Below are 16,398 nucleotides of genomic sequence, written 5' to 3' on the forward strand. Positions count from 1 at the left end.
TTTAATCGCCAACGGCGGAATGTGATTATAACAGCGCGATGACCGACATACTGTTTTAAAGTGTTTTAGGTACTATTTGTCGCCGTACACGAGGCAGGAACAATTGGGAATTATTTGTATGCAGGGCCTATTCCCATCTGTGTCCAGCGGGGACAACTGGGAATACACCAATGTTAGAGCTACACACAGTAAGGATTTGAGGACTAAACGAAGGTTGCTTCTGAATCCTAATTCCTAAGAGGTCACGCGCACCTACCGTTAGATTAAACTTGTCATATGGCAGTAAGTACCTAACGGCCAAGCTCATTAGTGCAGTAGACGAAGCCGACGATCAATTTATCATTTGAATTGGTCTACATAGGTATGTATTTCAATTTGTTCCCGTCACACGTGTCACACCCAGAACAAACAAAAATATTTTCGTTCTCGATTGGCGGCACAATGGCGCCTCTTTTAACACTATATGACATAAATGGTCATATGTGTCATATGTCAACTGCTTAACAGACAAATAATATCTACTTCCTCACCCAGGCCATCTCACCTGGGGCCCATTTCTCAAACGGTATTAGACTAATATTATTAGTCCACGAACTGTCAAATCGTATGGGTTGCCATGACAACACACTAATAATATCGTTCGAGAAATGGGCACCTGGGCGTGAGACAAAGAAATAACAATACGTAGAAAGTTTTGCAAAATCTTGTAGCCACATGTGGAGATTGACATTCTATACTATTCAATTGTCTCTAATAGTAAAACGGCTAACCGTAAATACGTTAAATAAAATACACGAATTTCAAGATTTTTTCACCCGATAATCGATAAAAACTAGGGATGTACCGACTAGTCGGGAAAGCCGACTATTCGGCCTCATTTGTAGTCGGCGATTAGTCGGCGACTAGTCGGCAAAAATGGCCGATTAGTCGGCACTTTATAAGTGACAGAAAACAGGGCAAAAAGTAATAAACAGCACATATTTTCATAAGCTTTTTACCTATTTTACCCAAATTTTTATTTAGGGTGCTTACGAAAACTTTTGTTCGAAATTATTGACCTTGTGGTCGCTTTTTTATGTCCGATTGTGCGGTCGCGTATGAAATATAACCTTAGGATTTTTTTATTTCATTGTTTAGCGTTATAGGATAAATAGCGCGGCGAAAGGGTAAAACGATTGTTTTTTAGTGCATTTGAACCGAACTTAGACCAAACTAATGATCTGACCGACTAGCCGACTAGTCGGCCGACTAATCGGCCATCCGAGCGCCGATTAGTCGGCTAGTCGGCCAAATCAATAGTCGGTACATCACTAATAAAAACTATTATAATTGCAAAATTAAATTATTTAACTGTACAACAAATAAAAAAAAATTGGTTACAGATTAAGTAACATCACAAAGTTTGTGTGTGACTCTCCCCTCCCCCTTGTCACGTGTTCTTGATGGGGGTCCCTCTCCATAAACATGTGATGTACATTAATAGATGACCCCTAAATGGCAATTAGTGACTTTGTAAATATTTCAAAAATATAGGTTTATTAACTTCTATAAATATAAAGCCCCATTTAGACTGTTGAAGAACTTGCACGCAATTTTCGTTACATTGCGGTAGGTATTTCGTTAATTAACTAAATTCATTGCAGTCTGTAGTTAGCAATGTATCACATTCAAGTTCTTGATGAACCAAATGGGGTTTTATACAGTACCTATTATTAAGATTACACCTATTAAGGTGTTGTAGTTTTTTTACATTTTTTTTTACAATACAAAGTACATAATAAATGTTTCAAAATATATTTTATTCAGAATAGTCTCAAAATAATACTTACCTAATTTTAATTTTTAACCTACCTATGTCACAACTTAACCTTGCTCCTACTTGTCATCATATTATATTTAACTAGGATCTACTTGCAGGTCACCATCGACATACTGCACGTAATTCAGCTCCACATCACCAGTCTCAGGATTTGAATGCACGGAGCCCGCCAATGAATGCTCAATGTTCTGTGCAAACTCTCCCATACACAATTTAAAGCAAATTGTATTTATTTCGTGTTGCGCTATAGATATTTCTTTATGAGATCGTCCACTTTCCCTTAACTTATAAGCGATGTATTCTCCGTAAATATCAAACTCATCTCTTGAGCAAATTTTCTCTGCTAAAGTCCTCATACATTTAAAAGCCTCTGTTGCTGTTGCCGCACCAGTTTCATTGTTTTTCCTTTTGATGGATGTGAATGTTATCGGATTGGATGGTTTAGGTGCCTCAGTTTCAGTCTCTAAAACTTCATACTCTTCATATTCTGTGTTTTCATCCCCATATTCCAGTGATGTGTCCTAAAATTAATAGTAATGTGAATTAATTAGTGTTATTTTCTTTAAAAAATATGTGTGTTTCATATTGTCATGTTTGTTAACATTATTAAATTTATAAAATTAAAATGTGTGTTACTTATGAAAAAAGCAAACAATTGAGCAGCAACAAAGAAAAAAGTCAGTATTACCTGTTTAGTATGCGAATCCTCCAAATCCTGTTCAGTGATAAATTTGTCTTGACTTGGTTTCACACAGTTATTAAGCAAGAACAGTAGGGGTTCATATCCGAACCAATGTATTTGCTTAGGAGACAAGCCTTCCTCCTGTTTCTCGAGCCGCCTATGTTCTCTGCGAAACTGATTCTTCAACGCATGAAATTTTTGTTCAATCTCTTTCCCATTAATGCCGTATTTGGCACCTAAAGCTTTGTAAGCGGTAACTCTTTTCGTTCGGCTTTTGTAGTCTTCACAGTTTATATTCCACAAACATGGATTGAGGCGAATGTCTTTAATAAGTGCAAGCGTACTTTTCTGGGTCCACATCTTGACGAAAACGTAAAAGCACAAACTTGGGAAGTTGAATAATAAAATGCCTTAGTATCAGGTAGGAATCGGTGGGTGAAACCTGTCACCATGCTGTCACTGTCAAACGTCAAACTATTCCCCGTAATGTCAAAACTGACAGCTGCAGCAGTTTAAGGTCCCTAACACACTACCGGACCGCATCGCGACCTTGGTGCGCCGCACCTATAAGTGAGAGCGAGAAACATATATCTCTTTCTCGCTCTCACTTATGGGTGTGGCGCACTGTGACCTTGGTGCGGTGCGGTTGTGTGTAATGGCTTTAAGGAGTTTAAGGACTCTACAGACGTTGCAACAAATGGCATGCGATTTTAGCTAGAGTCAGACCGAGAAAAGTCTGCAGCGATTTTGATAGCCCACGCAGTGCAAGTGTCATATTAAACGTCATACTTCTATGAATTTGTGACGTGTAAATAACATAAATATATTATATCTATGTAAATAACACTTGCACTGCGTGGGCTTTCAAAATCGCTGCAAATTTTCGTGGTCTAACTCTAATAAAATTGATATTCGCAATTAGTACCACAAAGAAAGCTATGAGTGCGATGAGTACCTATAATATATACCTTTTTAGGGTTCCGTACCCAAAGGGTAATTTTGTTCTTATTTACTGACAAACAAAATTTGTCAGTAGGTAAAAAAAAAGTATACCTAATCATCGCATCACGCTTAAGCTTTGGATTCCTCCGAAAGCGGTGCCGTCATATAGCGGCCGTCATAGCGGCGGCAAAAAGACGGCCGTCTTTACGGTGACGACATGTGGAAAGTACCACGGCGTCATAACACACCGTCAGCCACCAAGGTCAAACCGGCAAATTTGAAAAATGTAGGCGCGAATGGATACCGTCCCATAGAAAATTAGAATTTCGCGCCTTTTTCTACTGACAAGATTTGCTTGACCATCTATAATTTACTTGGAGGATGAAATATCATCAGAAGAGGAAAATAATCGTAGTACGGAATCATTTATTCAAATCTCGTGTCATTTATTCTAAATGGCGTCACCGTTATCTAATAAAACGTTCACGAAACTATCGACACCGTCATGACGGCCGTCATCCAAATGACGGCACCGCTTTTTTAAGTTGACAATCAACGCCGTCTAGGAAACCGCGCCATCTTGTTTACATAGACAACGTTCTAGTGACGTCATTCACCGCTATATAGCGGCCGTCATATGACGGCACCGTTTTCGGAGGAATCCAAAGCTTTAAGATCGGTTTTCCTAGGATAGCGGTGCCGTCATATAGCGGCCGTCTCCATACTAATAGGCCATCAAACGAAGGAATATCAGGGGAAATAATAGGTGTATAAGCGAATTTTGGCACAGTTGTAGGTAAAAGTGCCTTACACAACATACTGAAAGTACTGGTGGATGGGGGTTGTGCTAACGGGTGGGGGGGGGGGGTTTAAAGGTCCCTTTTTTTAGTTTTTCGTAAATAACTCGTAAACGGTGGCTCATAGCAAAAAATGTTCTTATACATAAGTAATCTACATAAAATTGCCTACAAGAAAGATTCCGTACACTTTTTTGCTAAGGTCAATATTCAAAAAGATATCAACACGCGAACGTTAATTAAAATCAATTGTGATCTGTTTTCTTATATATTCGTATATAACTCGTAAAGAGTGGCCAATAGCATAAAATGTTCTGAAACGGAAATAATCTACACAAAATTTCCTACAAAAAAGATATAGTACCTTTGCAAGGATCAATATTTCAAAAGTTATTAAAGAAAGAATGTTATTTATAATCAATTGTAAGGTTCATTTATTTTTAGTTTTTCGTAAATAACTCGTAAACGGTAGCTCAGCAGAAAATGTTCTACAACATAAATAATCTACATACAATTTGCTACAAAAAATATACTGAATACTTTTCACTAGGCTCAATATTAAAAAAGATACTAAAGCGATAAAGTTATAGTAACGGCACCAGTCATGGGACATTTAAGAGGAAATTTGGAGTATTTGTGATATTTCCCTGATACATGTAAAAGTTCTACCGCTTAGCTTGTTAAAAGATGAATATCCTATCCTTCTTTTATGTTTCAGGCGTGTTGTATCAAAGATACTGCAGTTAGTTTCCACATAATTAATAAATTAAAAGTATGTTTTTTTTCTCCAGTCATGGACACCAAAGCTCCAGTAATGGAACCCCGGTAATGGACGTGGATCCAGTAATGGGCCCCCTATAATGGGCATACCCTATCAGTATAAGATATTGGAATAGGGAATAAGTTTTTGGCAAAAAACTAGTTATTAGTCATTTTTGTCACCCGATTGCATTGTCATCCGATTTGCATAGGTACGTATCCAAAATTTCAACTCAATCGGAAATCCGAAAGTGGCTCAAATGCCATTTCCAAGATTTGAACCACACTAACTAATACAGGGTGGATTTTCTTTTTGGGTCAGTGAGGGCAGCTACCACATCCCGTGCTGCTACGAGAAAACGGTCTTAGAAGACCTTCCCTCGATTTCAAATTAATGAAGATTGGCTTTTACAGATTTTGGAAAAAACATACAGGGTGCGAGAAAAAGGTAATTTTTGACAAACTTTTTTTTTGATGCCAATCGATCCCATTCCTATTGAGGATCAAAAGCTTGTATGGAACAAAAAAAAAATTCCGGCTAGAAAAGCCACAAATCGAGGAAAACATTTCCCATACAATTTGTATGAAAATGAAAACTTATATTTTTCACATGCTATTTTTGTATGCCAATCGATTCCATTCCTATCCAGTATCAATAGTTTTTTTGGGGTCAAAATTTCAAATTTCACATTTTCTCCATAGTAAATGTACCTATGGAAAAAGTTTTTATTAATTTGTGGCTTTTTAGTACATTATCGTAAATTGACCCCAAAGAAAATATTGATACTAGATAAAAATGGAATCAATTGGCATAGAAAAAAAGCATGTGAAAAATAAAAGTTTTGATTTTCATACAAATTGTTTGGGAAAAGTTTTCCTCGATTTGTGGCTTTTCTAGCCGGAATTTTTTTTTTAGTTCCATACAAGCTTTTGATCCTCAATAGGAATGGGATCGATTGGCATCAAAAAAAAGATTGTCAAAAATTACCTTTTTCTCGCACCCTGTATGTTTTTTCCAAAATCTGTAAAAGCCAATCTTCATTAATTTGAAATCGAGGGAAGGTTTTCTAAGATCGTTTTCTCGTCGCAGCACGGGATCTGGTAGCTGCCCTCACTGACCCAAAAAGAAAATCCATCCTGTATACAAACTAACAGGGCAAGTTAAATAAAATTTTGTAAAAACGATATTAATTTATCCGAAGTCCGAGAAGACCTCCTGACATAGTTCGTACGAGTAACTACATTATACTTCTGTATTGTTTAAACATGAAATTACGCCATGGCAAGCATCATTATGTAAATTATCCCATCATAGGAGGTATGCAGTTTTACAGCTCCTATAATGGGATTGGGCAAAATACCACTATTTTTTATACATCTCTAGAGTCACAACATAATGTGTTGTATACCTTATCTCATGGTAAATGCAATTAACAAAACACATTCTAGTTTACACCAAGTAATAATTAATTACAATTTAATATATGAACTCACCTCTCTTAGCGAAGTTGTTAAGAATTCTTACTGGTTATTTTTTCCAGTGACACGACCACTTTTGGGTTGGCGCCAATTTCTTAAAAATTAACCGAAATTAATAAAAAGTCGAACTTAAACAGCTCTATGACTCTTATTTATGGTAAAATATTGCCAGTGTTTATAAACTACTTTTACATACTTATTTTAGAGGATTTGTGGTTTTATATCCCATTACCGGTTCCACGTCCATTATAGGGTCCATTACGTTAATTATAATCAATTTTAAAGTCTCTTTTTAGTTTTTTATAAATAACTCTTAAACGGTAGCTCATATCATAAAATATTCTAAAACATAAATAATCCACATAAAATTTTCTATAAAAAACACATGGAATATGTTTCTCGGGGATTAATATTTAAAAAGATATTAAAGGGGGAATGTTAATTACAATCACTTCTCAGGTCCCTTTTTTTGGTTTTTCATAAATAACTCGTAAACGGTTGCCCATTGCAAAAAAAAACGTTATATTTAAATAATCGTAATAAAATTATCTACAAAAAATATTATTTATACTTTTTCGCTAGGATCAATATTTCACGAGATATTAAAGGGGAAAAGTTAATTATAATCAATTTGCAGGTTTTTTTTTTAGTTTTTCGTAAATAACTTGTAAACGGTGGTCCATAGCAAAAAATGTTCTTATACATAAATAATTAACATAAAATTGCCTACAAGAAAAATCTAGTACACTTTTTTGCTAGGATTAATATTTAAAAAGATACTAAAGAGAGAAATTTAATTATAATGAATTCTATACATGATAGTAACTTTATTTTTAAGATTGGGACGTACAGTTCTATAAATAAAATTTCTAATTATCTTCTAAAACTAAAATCATCATCATCATCATCATTGCTGACGGTGATTTCGATGGGGGCTCCGTTAGTGCATGAGCCAGAGCATACACCATAGACACTGGAGCACGAAATTCCTGCTTTCCGGCAGCCGCTTCGCATCCCACACCCGGTCGTGCATCGGCAAAATATGGTGTTGAGAATGGAGTCAGGTGCCACTGGGTCGTTGGTTGTCACCGGCTTTAGGATGCCATCGTCTCCTCTCGCCCATCCCCATTGGGTAGGTGGTAAGGGGTTACCCAGCATTAAATTTTTGTCTTTTCCTGAACACTAGTCGACTGTAACACTATTACAGCGCAAATGTTAAAATCGATGCGCGATTTTCGTCATTTGCGACAGTAATGCGGTTGGCAGTAATATAATAATAATAATATGTATTCTTTATATCCAGACCAGACCAGACCAGACCAGGTCCATAATTACACATTTAAATTAAATTACATTAAATTAAATTATAACATTCATATATTATATTACATGTGTTAGTAGCAGTATGAAATACATAATTAATCATCCTACAACTAAGGTTAGTATAGACAGGACATAACAGACTATTTCTACATAGTTACATACAGTATATTGGCTTGCCTGTCAGTACATGTATCATATGGCAATTTTTTATGTACTGACAGTCAAACCTTGACGCAAATGCCCTCAGGATAATGTTAGAGCTGTCCCGCACCTTACGCGACTGGGATGTGCATCGCTTCCGCATTGTGGTGTAGAAACAGTCTACCCTAGCGTCAGCAAACATCTCCGATGCGCTGCAGTCCTGTAATGTCCTGGTGGAATACTGTAGCAGTAATGCTGACGTACCTACTCTGAATCCAAACGGTACCGTCTAAATGAACCCTTAGGATTGTAATAAGTCCAAAGGGTCTGAGCCGCAATCCTATAGTGAAACTGCCCCTGGCTGAAATGTATACCTTTCTTAGGTGCGTTTATTTGTCTTATTACAAGATATAGTTTTACCAAATTCCAAGCCTAGAATCCCCTTGGTTTAGCCAAAAAAAAATTTTTTTTAATAGTTTTTATTTTTTTGTAGCTATACTAGTGGTTCGATTGTTTTGAAATTTGGATGCTATATGCAACTAATAGTAATTCATTTTCAGAAAAAATATTGAGGTTCTAACTTGTTTATAAAAGCTTAAAAATATTTTTTTAATTTTTTAAACTTTTTTTTTAATACTTGAGAGATAGCGACAACCTCAATTTTTAGTTATTTATTATTAAATATATTTTTTGTAAAGAAATCCATTTGGAGCAACAAGGTAAAAATGTCTTACTAATGCATACAGGCCGTCCTTCTTACGTACTTTAGGGTGGTTCACGTTTGTATAGGAAAAGTTCAAACTCTAGCTAGAAGAAGCGGCACCCCCTTATTTGGTTACACGTATTATGCTGATAATGTACACCAAGTTTTGTTACTTTATCTCAACTACAAGAGGGTGCTTAACCTAGACTAGACCCTTTGGGCAGCAATACAGGTTTTTATTCAAATTTCGTCAAGTGGACGAAAACTAGAGCTGGACGAAAACTTAGCGCAATGACCCTATATGTTTCCAATATGATACTGATCTAACAGGTAACTTAAACTAAAATTGGCCTGTAAACTTCCTCTTGGAAAACTCTGTTCATCTCCCAGGAACTGGAACTGGGTTAGAATAGAACCCAGTCCTTATTACCTACTAATATTAGAATAAGAAGTGATAAATTGACTGAATACTTAATACTTGTTTAAACTTATCAAAATACACATTTCGCGTTTAAAATATTTTGCAACTGTCTGGTAGTATTTAGTAAGATCATCGTGTAATGTATCTCAATCTGTCGCTCCTCTCACGACCTATCACGAGCATGAGATCGCACGTAATTAATCTGCGATTATCTCGTGTTCAAGGTTCGCACAACTATGCGATCCGTTGCTTTACTCACTTACCTTTATTATATGTGAATTAAACGGTTTATCGGGTTTAACTCGCTACCGACTCGCTGCCCCATACCACAGTCCAACCCCTACCAGAGCCCGAGCCGTACCCAAAGCACGTCCACGTCGTTCAATACACCAATTAACAAGAAGCGCATTCAGATAGGTATTATGTTCAAAATTCAACGGAGCAGTCGTGATATTTAAGAAACACACCGTAAAAAATTAAATTGAGGCATTCGCGACCGAAGTGGAGCTGAATTCAGATTCAGAAGTACATGTAATTAATTATCCATGTAAATGTATCAAATACGAGATTGCTATAATATAGAATACTATAGATATACATATACCTACCTACCTATAGATATAATTCACTGAACGTTTTAAAAACCGCCGCTTTTGCTGAAGTAATGCGAACGAAATTCATTATCATACAATGTGGCAGGTTAATGTCACTGCAACTAGATTCGTCGATAAATACCATTTATTCTGTAATGGCAAGGTAATGGTATGAATTATTTACTATAAAGCAATGAGAGCTCTAGTAGAAAGTCGTAGGTATTATAGTATGTTAAAATTAATATACTTTTTTTTTTAATTGTAGGTAATAGGTAGGTACAAAGTAACTAGAGCGAGTAGAAGCTTCGCTTGTAAAACTTCTGCTCGCTCTTATTTCTTTACATTACAATGTCTAGCAACGAAAACTTGTATCAGACATAGATAATATAATATGTCACTTGAATGTTCATGTCAAATTTCATGTTATTTCAGAATATCGTTTTAAAATAATAGCGTATTCTGTGGCGTAAGTTCGATTGTATGGTGACGGCTACCTTCGTGTGTCTCTTACTGATACATTTTTGTAATACAATTTTTATTAAACACCGTGACATCGTCAGAAATTACTTAAAACTCCAATACGGTAGGTATGCCCACTATGAAATAGTCACATAAACTTTACCGTTACTCTATCAAACAGATTAAGGGCCCGATTCGGATTTTGAAATAGACAGCTATTAGATATCTTTTAGACATCACCAAGATACGATAACGATATGTTTAAGATCTAACCTGTCAAATTTGACATTTCTGCGATTCTGGAGATACTCTTGAACGATTTCCACAAGACATGACTTAGAGATCCAATTCACATCTAATAGATATCTAACTCTATCCAACGTAAAAGTGACATTGGTTGCCCGAATTGCGCTGCAAAAGAGAACTAGTTGATATCTGAACTATAACGTATCTAGAATGGATCTAGTATGTGTCGTCTCTTGTGAATATCTTGAAGTTCGAATACGGTAGTAAGGCGGTTACGTGTTGGTACATACACGGAGCACTATTAAAAGCTCCCGAATAGGCGACGCCGATCGCCATTGTGTTGTCAGCAGCGCGTGCGCGGAGCGTTGCGTGCTCTACGAGTCTACGCACTGGGTGAGGGATCGCGCCTGTTCTTATCTTAACCGACTACTTAAAAACTAAATAAGAGCATGTGGGTATCAATTCGGCAAAATAAATAGTCTGTGCGGAAAGAGAAGTCTCTTCTCTTTCCGAACAAACTATCTGTAGAGTGTTTTTTTCAAAGTCCGAGAATACTACGGAAGCTGGATGGATACTTACTTATTACCTATTTAGAGTATATTCATGTAAATGATTTTCAAACTCTAATCTGTTGAAACTTAAGTTAAATGTATGAAACAGCATTTTGCTAATTTGTAATCGGTTTAATTGATAAATAAATAAAAAGTTTTGTCTTCGGAACATTTCACGTGCGCTCTCGTGGGCTGAGTTCTAAGTTCTCTATTAGAATTGTATAGCAGATAAACAATGCCGTTAATGCCTGACGTGATTGGTTAAAACAACCAAAATCACTCAAAATAATATTGTAAAAACCTATAATTTACGTTAAAATATCCATCAAACTGTATGCACTGTTCTCATAGCCGGCTATAAACAGACGACAGTGTAGTAATCATAGGTTTTATGTATGATTATTATATTAATTAAAGAGCGTGATAAATCAACATGAGTTTTATTTCAGATCCATTGTGCAAGTGCCATAGATAATCTAATTCTATTTAAGCCCGCCATACACTTATTAGCTTAAGTATGATTCACACTTATAACATCCTTTCCTTTCCATAAACACAAAAGTTACATTAATCATTAACATTATTTTCATAAACACTTAGAAAGGATGTCACATGTTAAATTCAAAAACATTATTCTAATTGATAGTCCTTAAGGTAAACTGGTCTTTTGATTTGTCTACCAGACCTTGAGAAAGTACTAGGCATAGGCATAACATCATTAAAAGAACTGGACCTGGACACATTTCCAGAACCATGAGCCATATCTACATCATTAGGCAAATCTGTTACCTTATCATTATTTATTACAATGTCATCATAGTCCAATTTGTTTTCTTTATAAGTCCCACCTTTAATTAACATATACCTATTCCTTTTTATAATATTTCCATCTTCATTTTTTATATTATATGATCTGGGACCTTGAGCCTTTCCTACCACTATTCCACTCTGTAAGGGCTTGATGTTACTTTCATTTTGTATTTTTACTTTATCTCCTACTTCCAACTGCGGTAAGGCTCTAGTTTTCAGATCATAATACATCTTTTGTTTTTGTTGATTTTCAGTCAATGAATTTTTATACTTAATATCATTTTTACAATCATTTCCAGTTACACAAGGTATTATTGTCTTTACTTTTCTTTTGTATAATAACTCACTAGGAGTTAAGTTGGAATGTACTGGAGTATTTCTATACATAAGCAATCCTAAATTTATGTCTCTATTAGTGTATATCATCTTTTTCAGCATATGCTTTACAGATTGTATATAACGTTCGGCTAATCCATTTCCTTGATGGTGCTTTGGACTAATAATTTTATGCTCAAATGTCCAATCATTGGCAAATTTCTTAAATTCATGGCTGGTAAATTGAGAGCCTGAGTCTGAATACAATATGTCACATACTCCATGTCTAGCCAGTATTGATTTTAAACAATTAATCAAGGTAGTAGTGTTCATATCCTGCAATTTACCAATTTCAACAAACTTACTGTATGAGTCCACCACTAACAAATAAGGTTCTCCATAGAGAAAAAATATATCTGTTGCCAGTATTTGCCATGCATTATCAGGGATTTCCTTATTTATTAATGGTTCTTTCCTATTATTTTTCTGAAAGCTTTTACATGCATCACAATTTTGAACAAGATCTTCTATTTCTTTTGACATATTAGGCCAAAATACTGTTTTTCTAGCTAAAGCTTTACATTTATCAATTCCTAAGTGTGCATAATGAATTTTCTGCAAGATTTCAGGTCTTTTACTTTTAGGTATTACTATCTGACTTCCCTTGCAAATCAGTCCCTTATATTCTGTCAACTCATCTCTGTAACTATAGTATATTTTAGCCTCATTCTCAATATCATTCTTACTGTTGGGCCATCCATTTAATATGTATTTTAATACACACTGTAAATCTCTATCCTGTCTAGTTTCTTCTGTCATTTCCTGTAATTTCCTATCTGTTATTCTTACACTCTGCACTACCATAGCAACATGAGCCTCTAGATCTGTTTCATATGTCGGTGTAGTGTCATTTAAATATGACCTACTCAAGTGATCCGCTACTAACAATTCTCTACCTGGTTTATATACTACCTGGAAACTATATGGTTGTAATGCCATTTTCATTTTTTGTAATCTAGCTGGGCATTTATTAAGCGGTTTGGCAAAAATTGACACCAACGGCTTGTGATCCGATTCTACAATGAACTCTTGCCCATATACATACTGATGGAACTTAGTACATGCAAATAAAATTGCCAAGCTTTCTTTTTCAATCTGACTGTACATTTGTTCAGTCGGTGTCAATGCCCTAGATCCATAAGCTACTGGTTTATTATTTTGTAGAATCACACATCCTAATCCATCTTTTGACGCATCTACACTCAAAGTTATAAGACTATCTATTTCATAATATGCTAACACTGGTGGTTTACATATCAGTTCTTTCAATCTATCATAAGCTTTTTGTTGTGAGTCTGTCCAGATAAATGGTACATCTTTTTTATTTAACTGTCTCAAAGGTGCTGTCACCTCAGACACATTGGGTATGAATTTTGACACATAATTAATCATGCCCAAAAAACGCAACAATTCTTTATGAGTACTAGGTTCTTTCATTTCTGTAATAGCTCTAATTCTATCACTGTCTACTTTAATTCCTTCTGTTGTGAGAACATGCCCTAAATACTTTACCTCTTGTTTTTTGAATTGACACTTTGCTCTGTTAAACTTTATTCCATACTCTTTTGCTTTTTCAAAAACTTGCTTTAAAATTTGGTCATGTTCACTCTCTGTCTGTGCATGAATTAGTATGTCATCTATGTAAATTTCTACATTTGGAATGCTACCTAAAATACTACTGAACACTCTTTGAAACACTTCTGGACTGGACGCTAACCCAAATGGCAATCTATTATAAAAATATCTCCCATAAGGCGTGTTAAACGTAGTCAACTCTCTACTGTCTTCCGACAAACTTATTTGAAAAAATCCTTTATTGGCATCTAATGTACTGAAAAATTTACTACCTTTCAATTTAGCTGTAATCTCTTCTAGGGTCGGGATTTGAATATGTTCTCTCCGTATTTGAGTATTTAAATACTGAGGATCTAAACATATACGCAATGATTTGTCAGGCTTCCTAGTCATTACTAATGAACTAACAAATTCTGTGGGTGTCTGCACTTTGGAAATAATTCCTTTTCTCTCTACCAATTCTAATTCTTCCAATAAAGGCAAACCTAATATTGGCACATAATCATTTTTACATACTTGTAAGTTTATAACGCACTCTTTGTTTAATATTTTACACTTCAAGTTAAGTTCACCAACTGTAGAAATACTTTCTTCACTATAATTTGTCAAATGACAATTTGATTTTTCAAAGTGAAATATGTTCATTTTGTGGCATAAAGATCTGGGTATTATATTGCAACCAGCTCCACTATCAAGCTTAAATTTGATATCTTTATTCTGCTCCACAAAATGGACATTTTCATACCAACTACTACTTTTGCTTTTCTTATTGCTAACCATTGAAATGTCTATCTCTTGTGAATCACTGTCACTCGTGCCTTGATCTTCAGGATTTGTATTACCATAATATTGTACTCTTACTGTACCTATCTTATTCCATCTACACTTCCTAATAAAATGTCCCAGCTTGCCGCATTTGCTGCAAGTTTTTCCATACGCTGGACACTTATTCCTTTCATGACTGTAGCCACACCTGTAGCACTCTGCATGATGTCTGCTTTCTTGATGATGGTAAGTAGATCCACTTGAACTGCTCTTACTGGTACCTGCTGATGCTTGATGATGGTAAGTAGATCCGCTTGAACCGCCACCTTTACTGCCATTGGTCGATGCTTGCTCTTTTCTTGCTATTGATTTCTTCTTAATGACCTGCACCTCTGTTTTTTCTACTGAGCTTTTTCCTTTTATTTGTTTGACTTGTTCATTAGCTAGCTCTGCTGCTTTACATATATTTATCGCTTTTGTTAGTGACAAATCAGGTTCCCGGAGTACTGTCAGTTTTTTTATTGTAGACACCTGATACAATCTTATCTTTTATTAATCTATCTTCTAGTGTACCAAAGTCACATTCTTTGGCCAATTTTCTTAATTCTGTTAAGTAATTGTCAAAATTCTCCCCCTCAAGTTGATTTCTAGTGAAAAACATGTGAGAATTCACACTCTCGTTCTTTTTAGGTATGTAATAACTCTCAAATGCTGCAATCACTTCAATATATGTAGCTGTTTCATCAAGATTGAGCGTGTTGTAAATATCTATACAAGCCTCGCCCATGCAGTGCAGTAGTAATGCTACCTGTACTTGGTCCTCCTTCTTGTCAGCTCCACTAGCCTTTCTATACAACTCGAACCTTTGTTTCCACTTTTTAAAGTCTTGGTTTAGTAGCTTTTCTGGTGGTTTTAGGCCCACGACGCCATGCTCTGCCCCTTCCGCCATTTTCTCGCTTCTTTCTTCTCACTATTTTTCTTGTTATTGATTCGTTTCTTGCAATCTTCTTTTGTTTTCTAATATTTGTTCTTCTATGCCGCAGCGCCATGTAGTAATCATAGGTTTTATGTATGATTATTATATTAATTAAAGAGCGTGATAAATCAACATGAGTTTTATTTCAGATCCATTGTGCAAGTGCCATAGATAATCTAATTCTATTTAAGCCCGCCATACACTTATTAGCTTAAGTATGATTCACACTTATAACAGACAGGATACTTACTTCTTGAAAACTTAAAGCACTTGAGTTTACATAGGTAGAGATCTATCTATAAGTACTTACCTTCTATTCCATATTAGGATACCAAATAAAATAACTAGCAATAAAACGACAATATCAGTAACTCACAATTTTTGCCCCAATAAAACTAATAAATGGCATAAAGTAATCCGAATAATTTCTCAAATAGGGATATTGCTCCTATAGAATTTCTAGCGTTATCACAGAGACTGCATGGGACATTCGACTTTACCTATTTACATTAAGAGTGAGTTTTCTGAGTAAAGTTGCACATAGTGCGGATCGCTTGCTGAGTATGCATTTTATCTTGGATCTTTATGGTTTAGCCGCGGACGCAGCGCAGTCCATGTCGGGATGATGACAGCATAGAGCATAGACTATCTACTAGTACTTATCTAGTGCAGACATGACTTCTTCACTGTTTTTGACTATTTTTATCTATGTGGTAACATCGTTCAAACCTCGCATGAATGTTTGTCCCCAGTCATTAAGCTATGGTTTTTTTTTTATCCTAGATACTAAAATGGCATTTTGGATGGGACATAAAAATTAAAAACATAGTAGGTAGTTTAAATACCTATCCTCTAATGTTAGGTACATTGTACACACACTAAAAGTGTTCACTTGTTATTTTTATTGTTTAAATGAGACTTCAGTAACCTGCTCTTTTGAACTTTCTGATGAATGGGTCGTCTATCCAATTACTTTTTTATT

General features: G+C 35.4%; 1 protein-coding gene across 1 annotated transcript; it reads right to left on the reverse strand.

Annotated features, from left to right (window-relative positions):
• Positions 1-1,858: 1,858 nt before the first annotated feature.
• LOC134662165 (uncharacterized) lies at positions 1,859-2,912 on the reverse strand. Its single transcript, XM_063518430.1, has 2 exons — positions 2,508-2,912; positions 1,859-2,340 (listed from the first exon to the last, which is right to left on the reverse strand). Exons 1-2 carry the CDS (start codon positions 2,859-2,861, stop codon positions 1,897-1,899), a joined length of 798 nt encoding a protein of 265 aa, XP_063374500.1. The 5' UTR covers positions 2,862-2,912; the 3' UTR covers positions 1,859-1,896.
• Between the last annotated feature and the right edge of the window lie 13,486 nt (positions 2,913-16,398).

Source organism: Cydia amplana, chromosome 2 (genome assembly GCF_948474715.1).
Source record: "Cydia amplana chromosome 2, ilCydAmpl1.1, whole genome shotgun sequence".
In the NCBI taxonomy this organism is placed as follows: domain Eukaryota; kingdom Metazoa; phylum Arthropoda; class Insecta; order Lepidoptera; family Tortricidae; genus Cydia; species Cydia amplana.

Bases quoted from the DNA above. Each gene is read 5' to 3' on its own strand.
- LOC134662165 (XM_063518430.1), bottom strand. From the start codon at position 2,861: ATGTGGACCCAGAAAAGTACGCTTGCACTTATTAAAGACATTCGCCTC. The intron at 2,341-2,507 runs GTAATACTGACT...TATTAATTTTAG, and splicing joins AGGATTCGCATACTAAACAG to GACACATCACTGGAATATGG.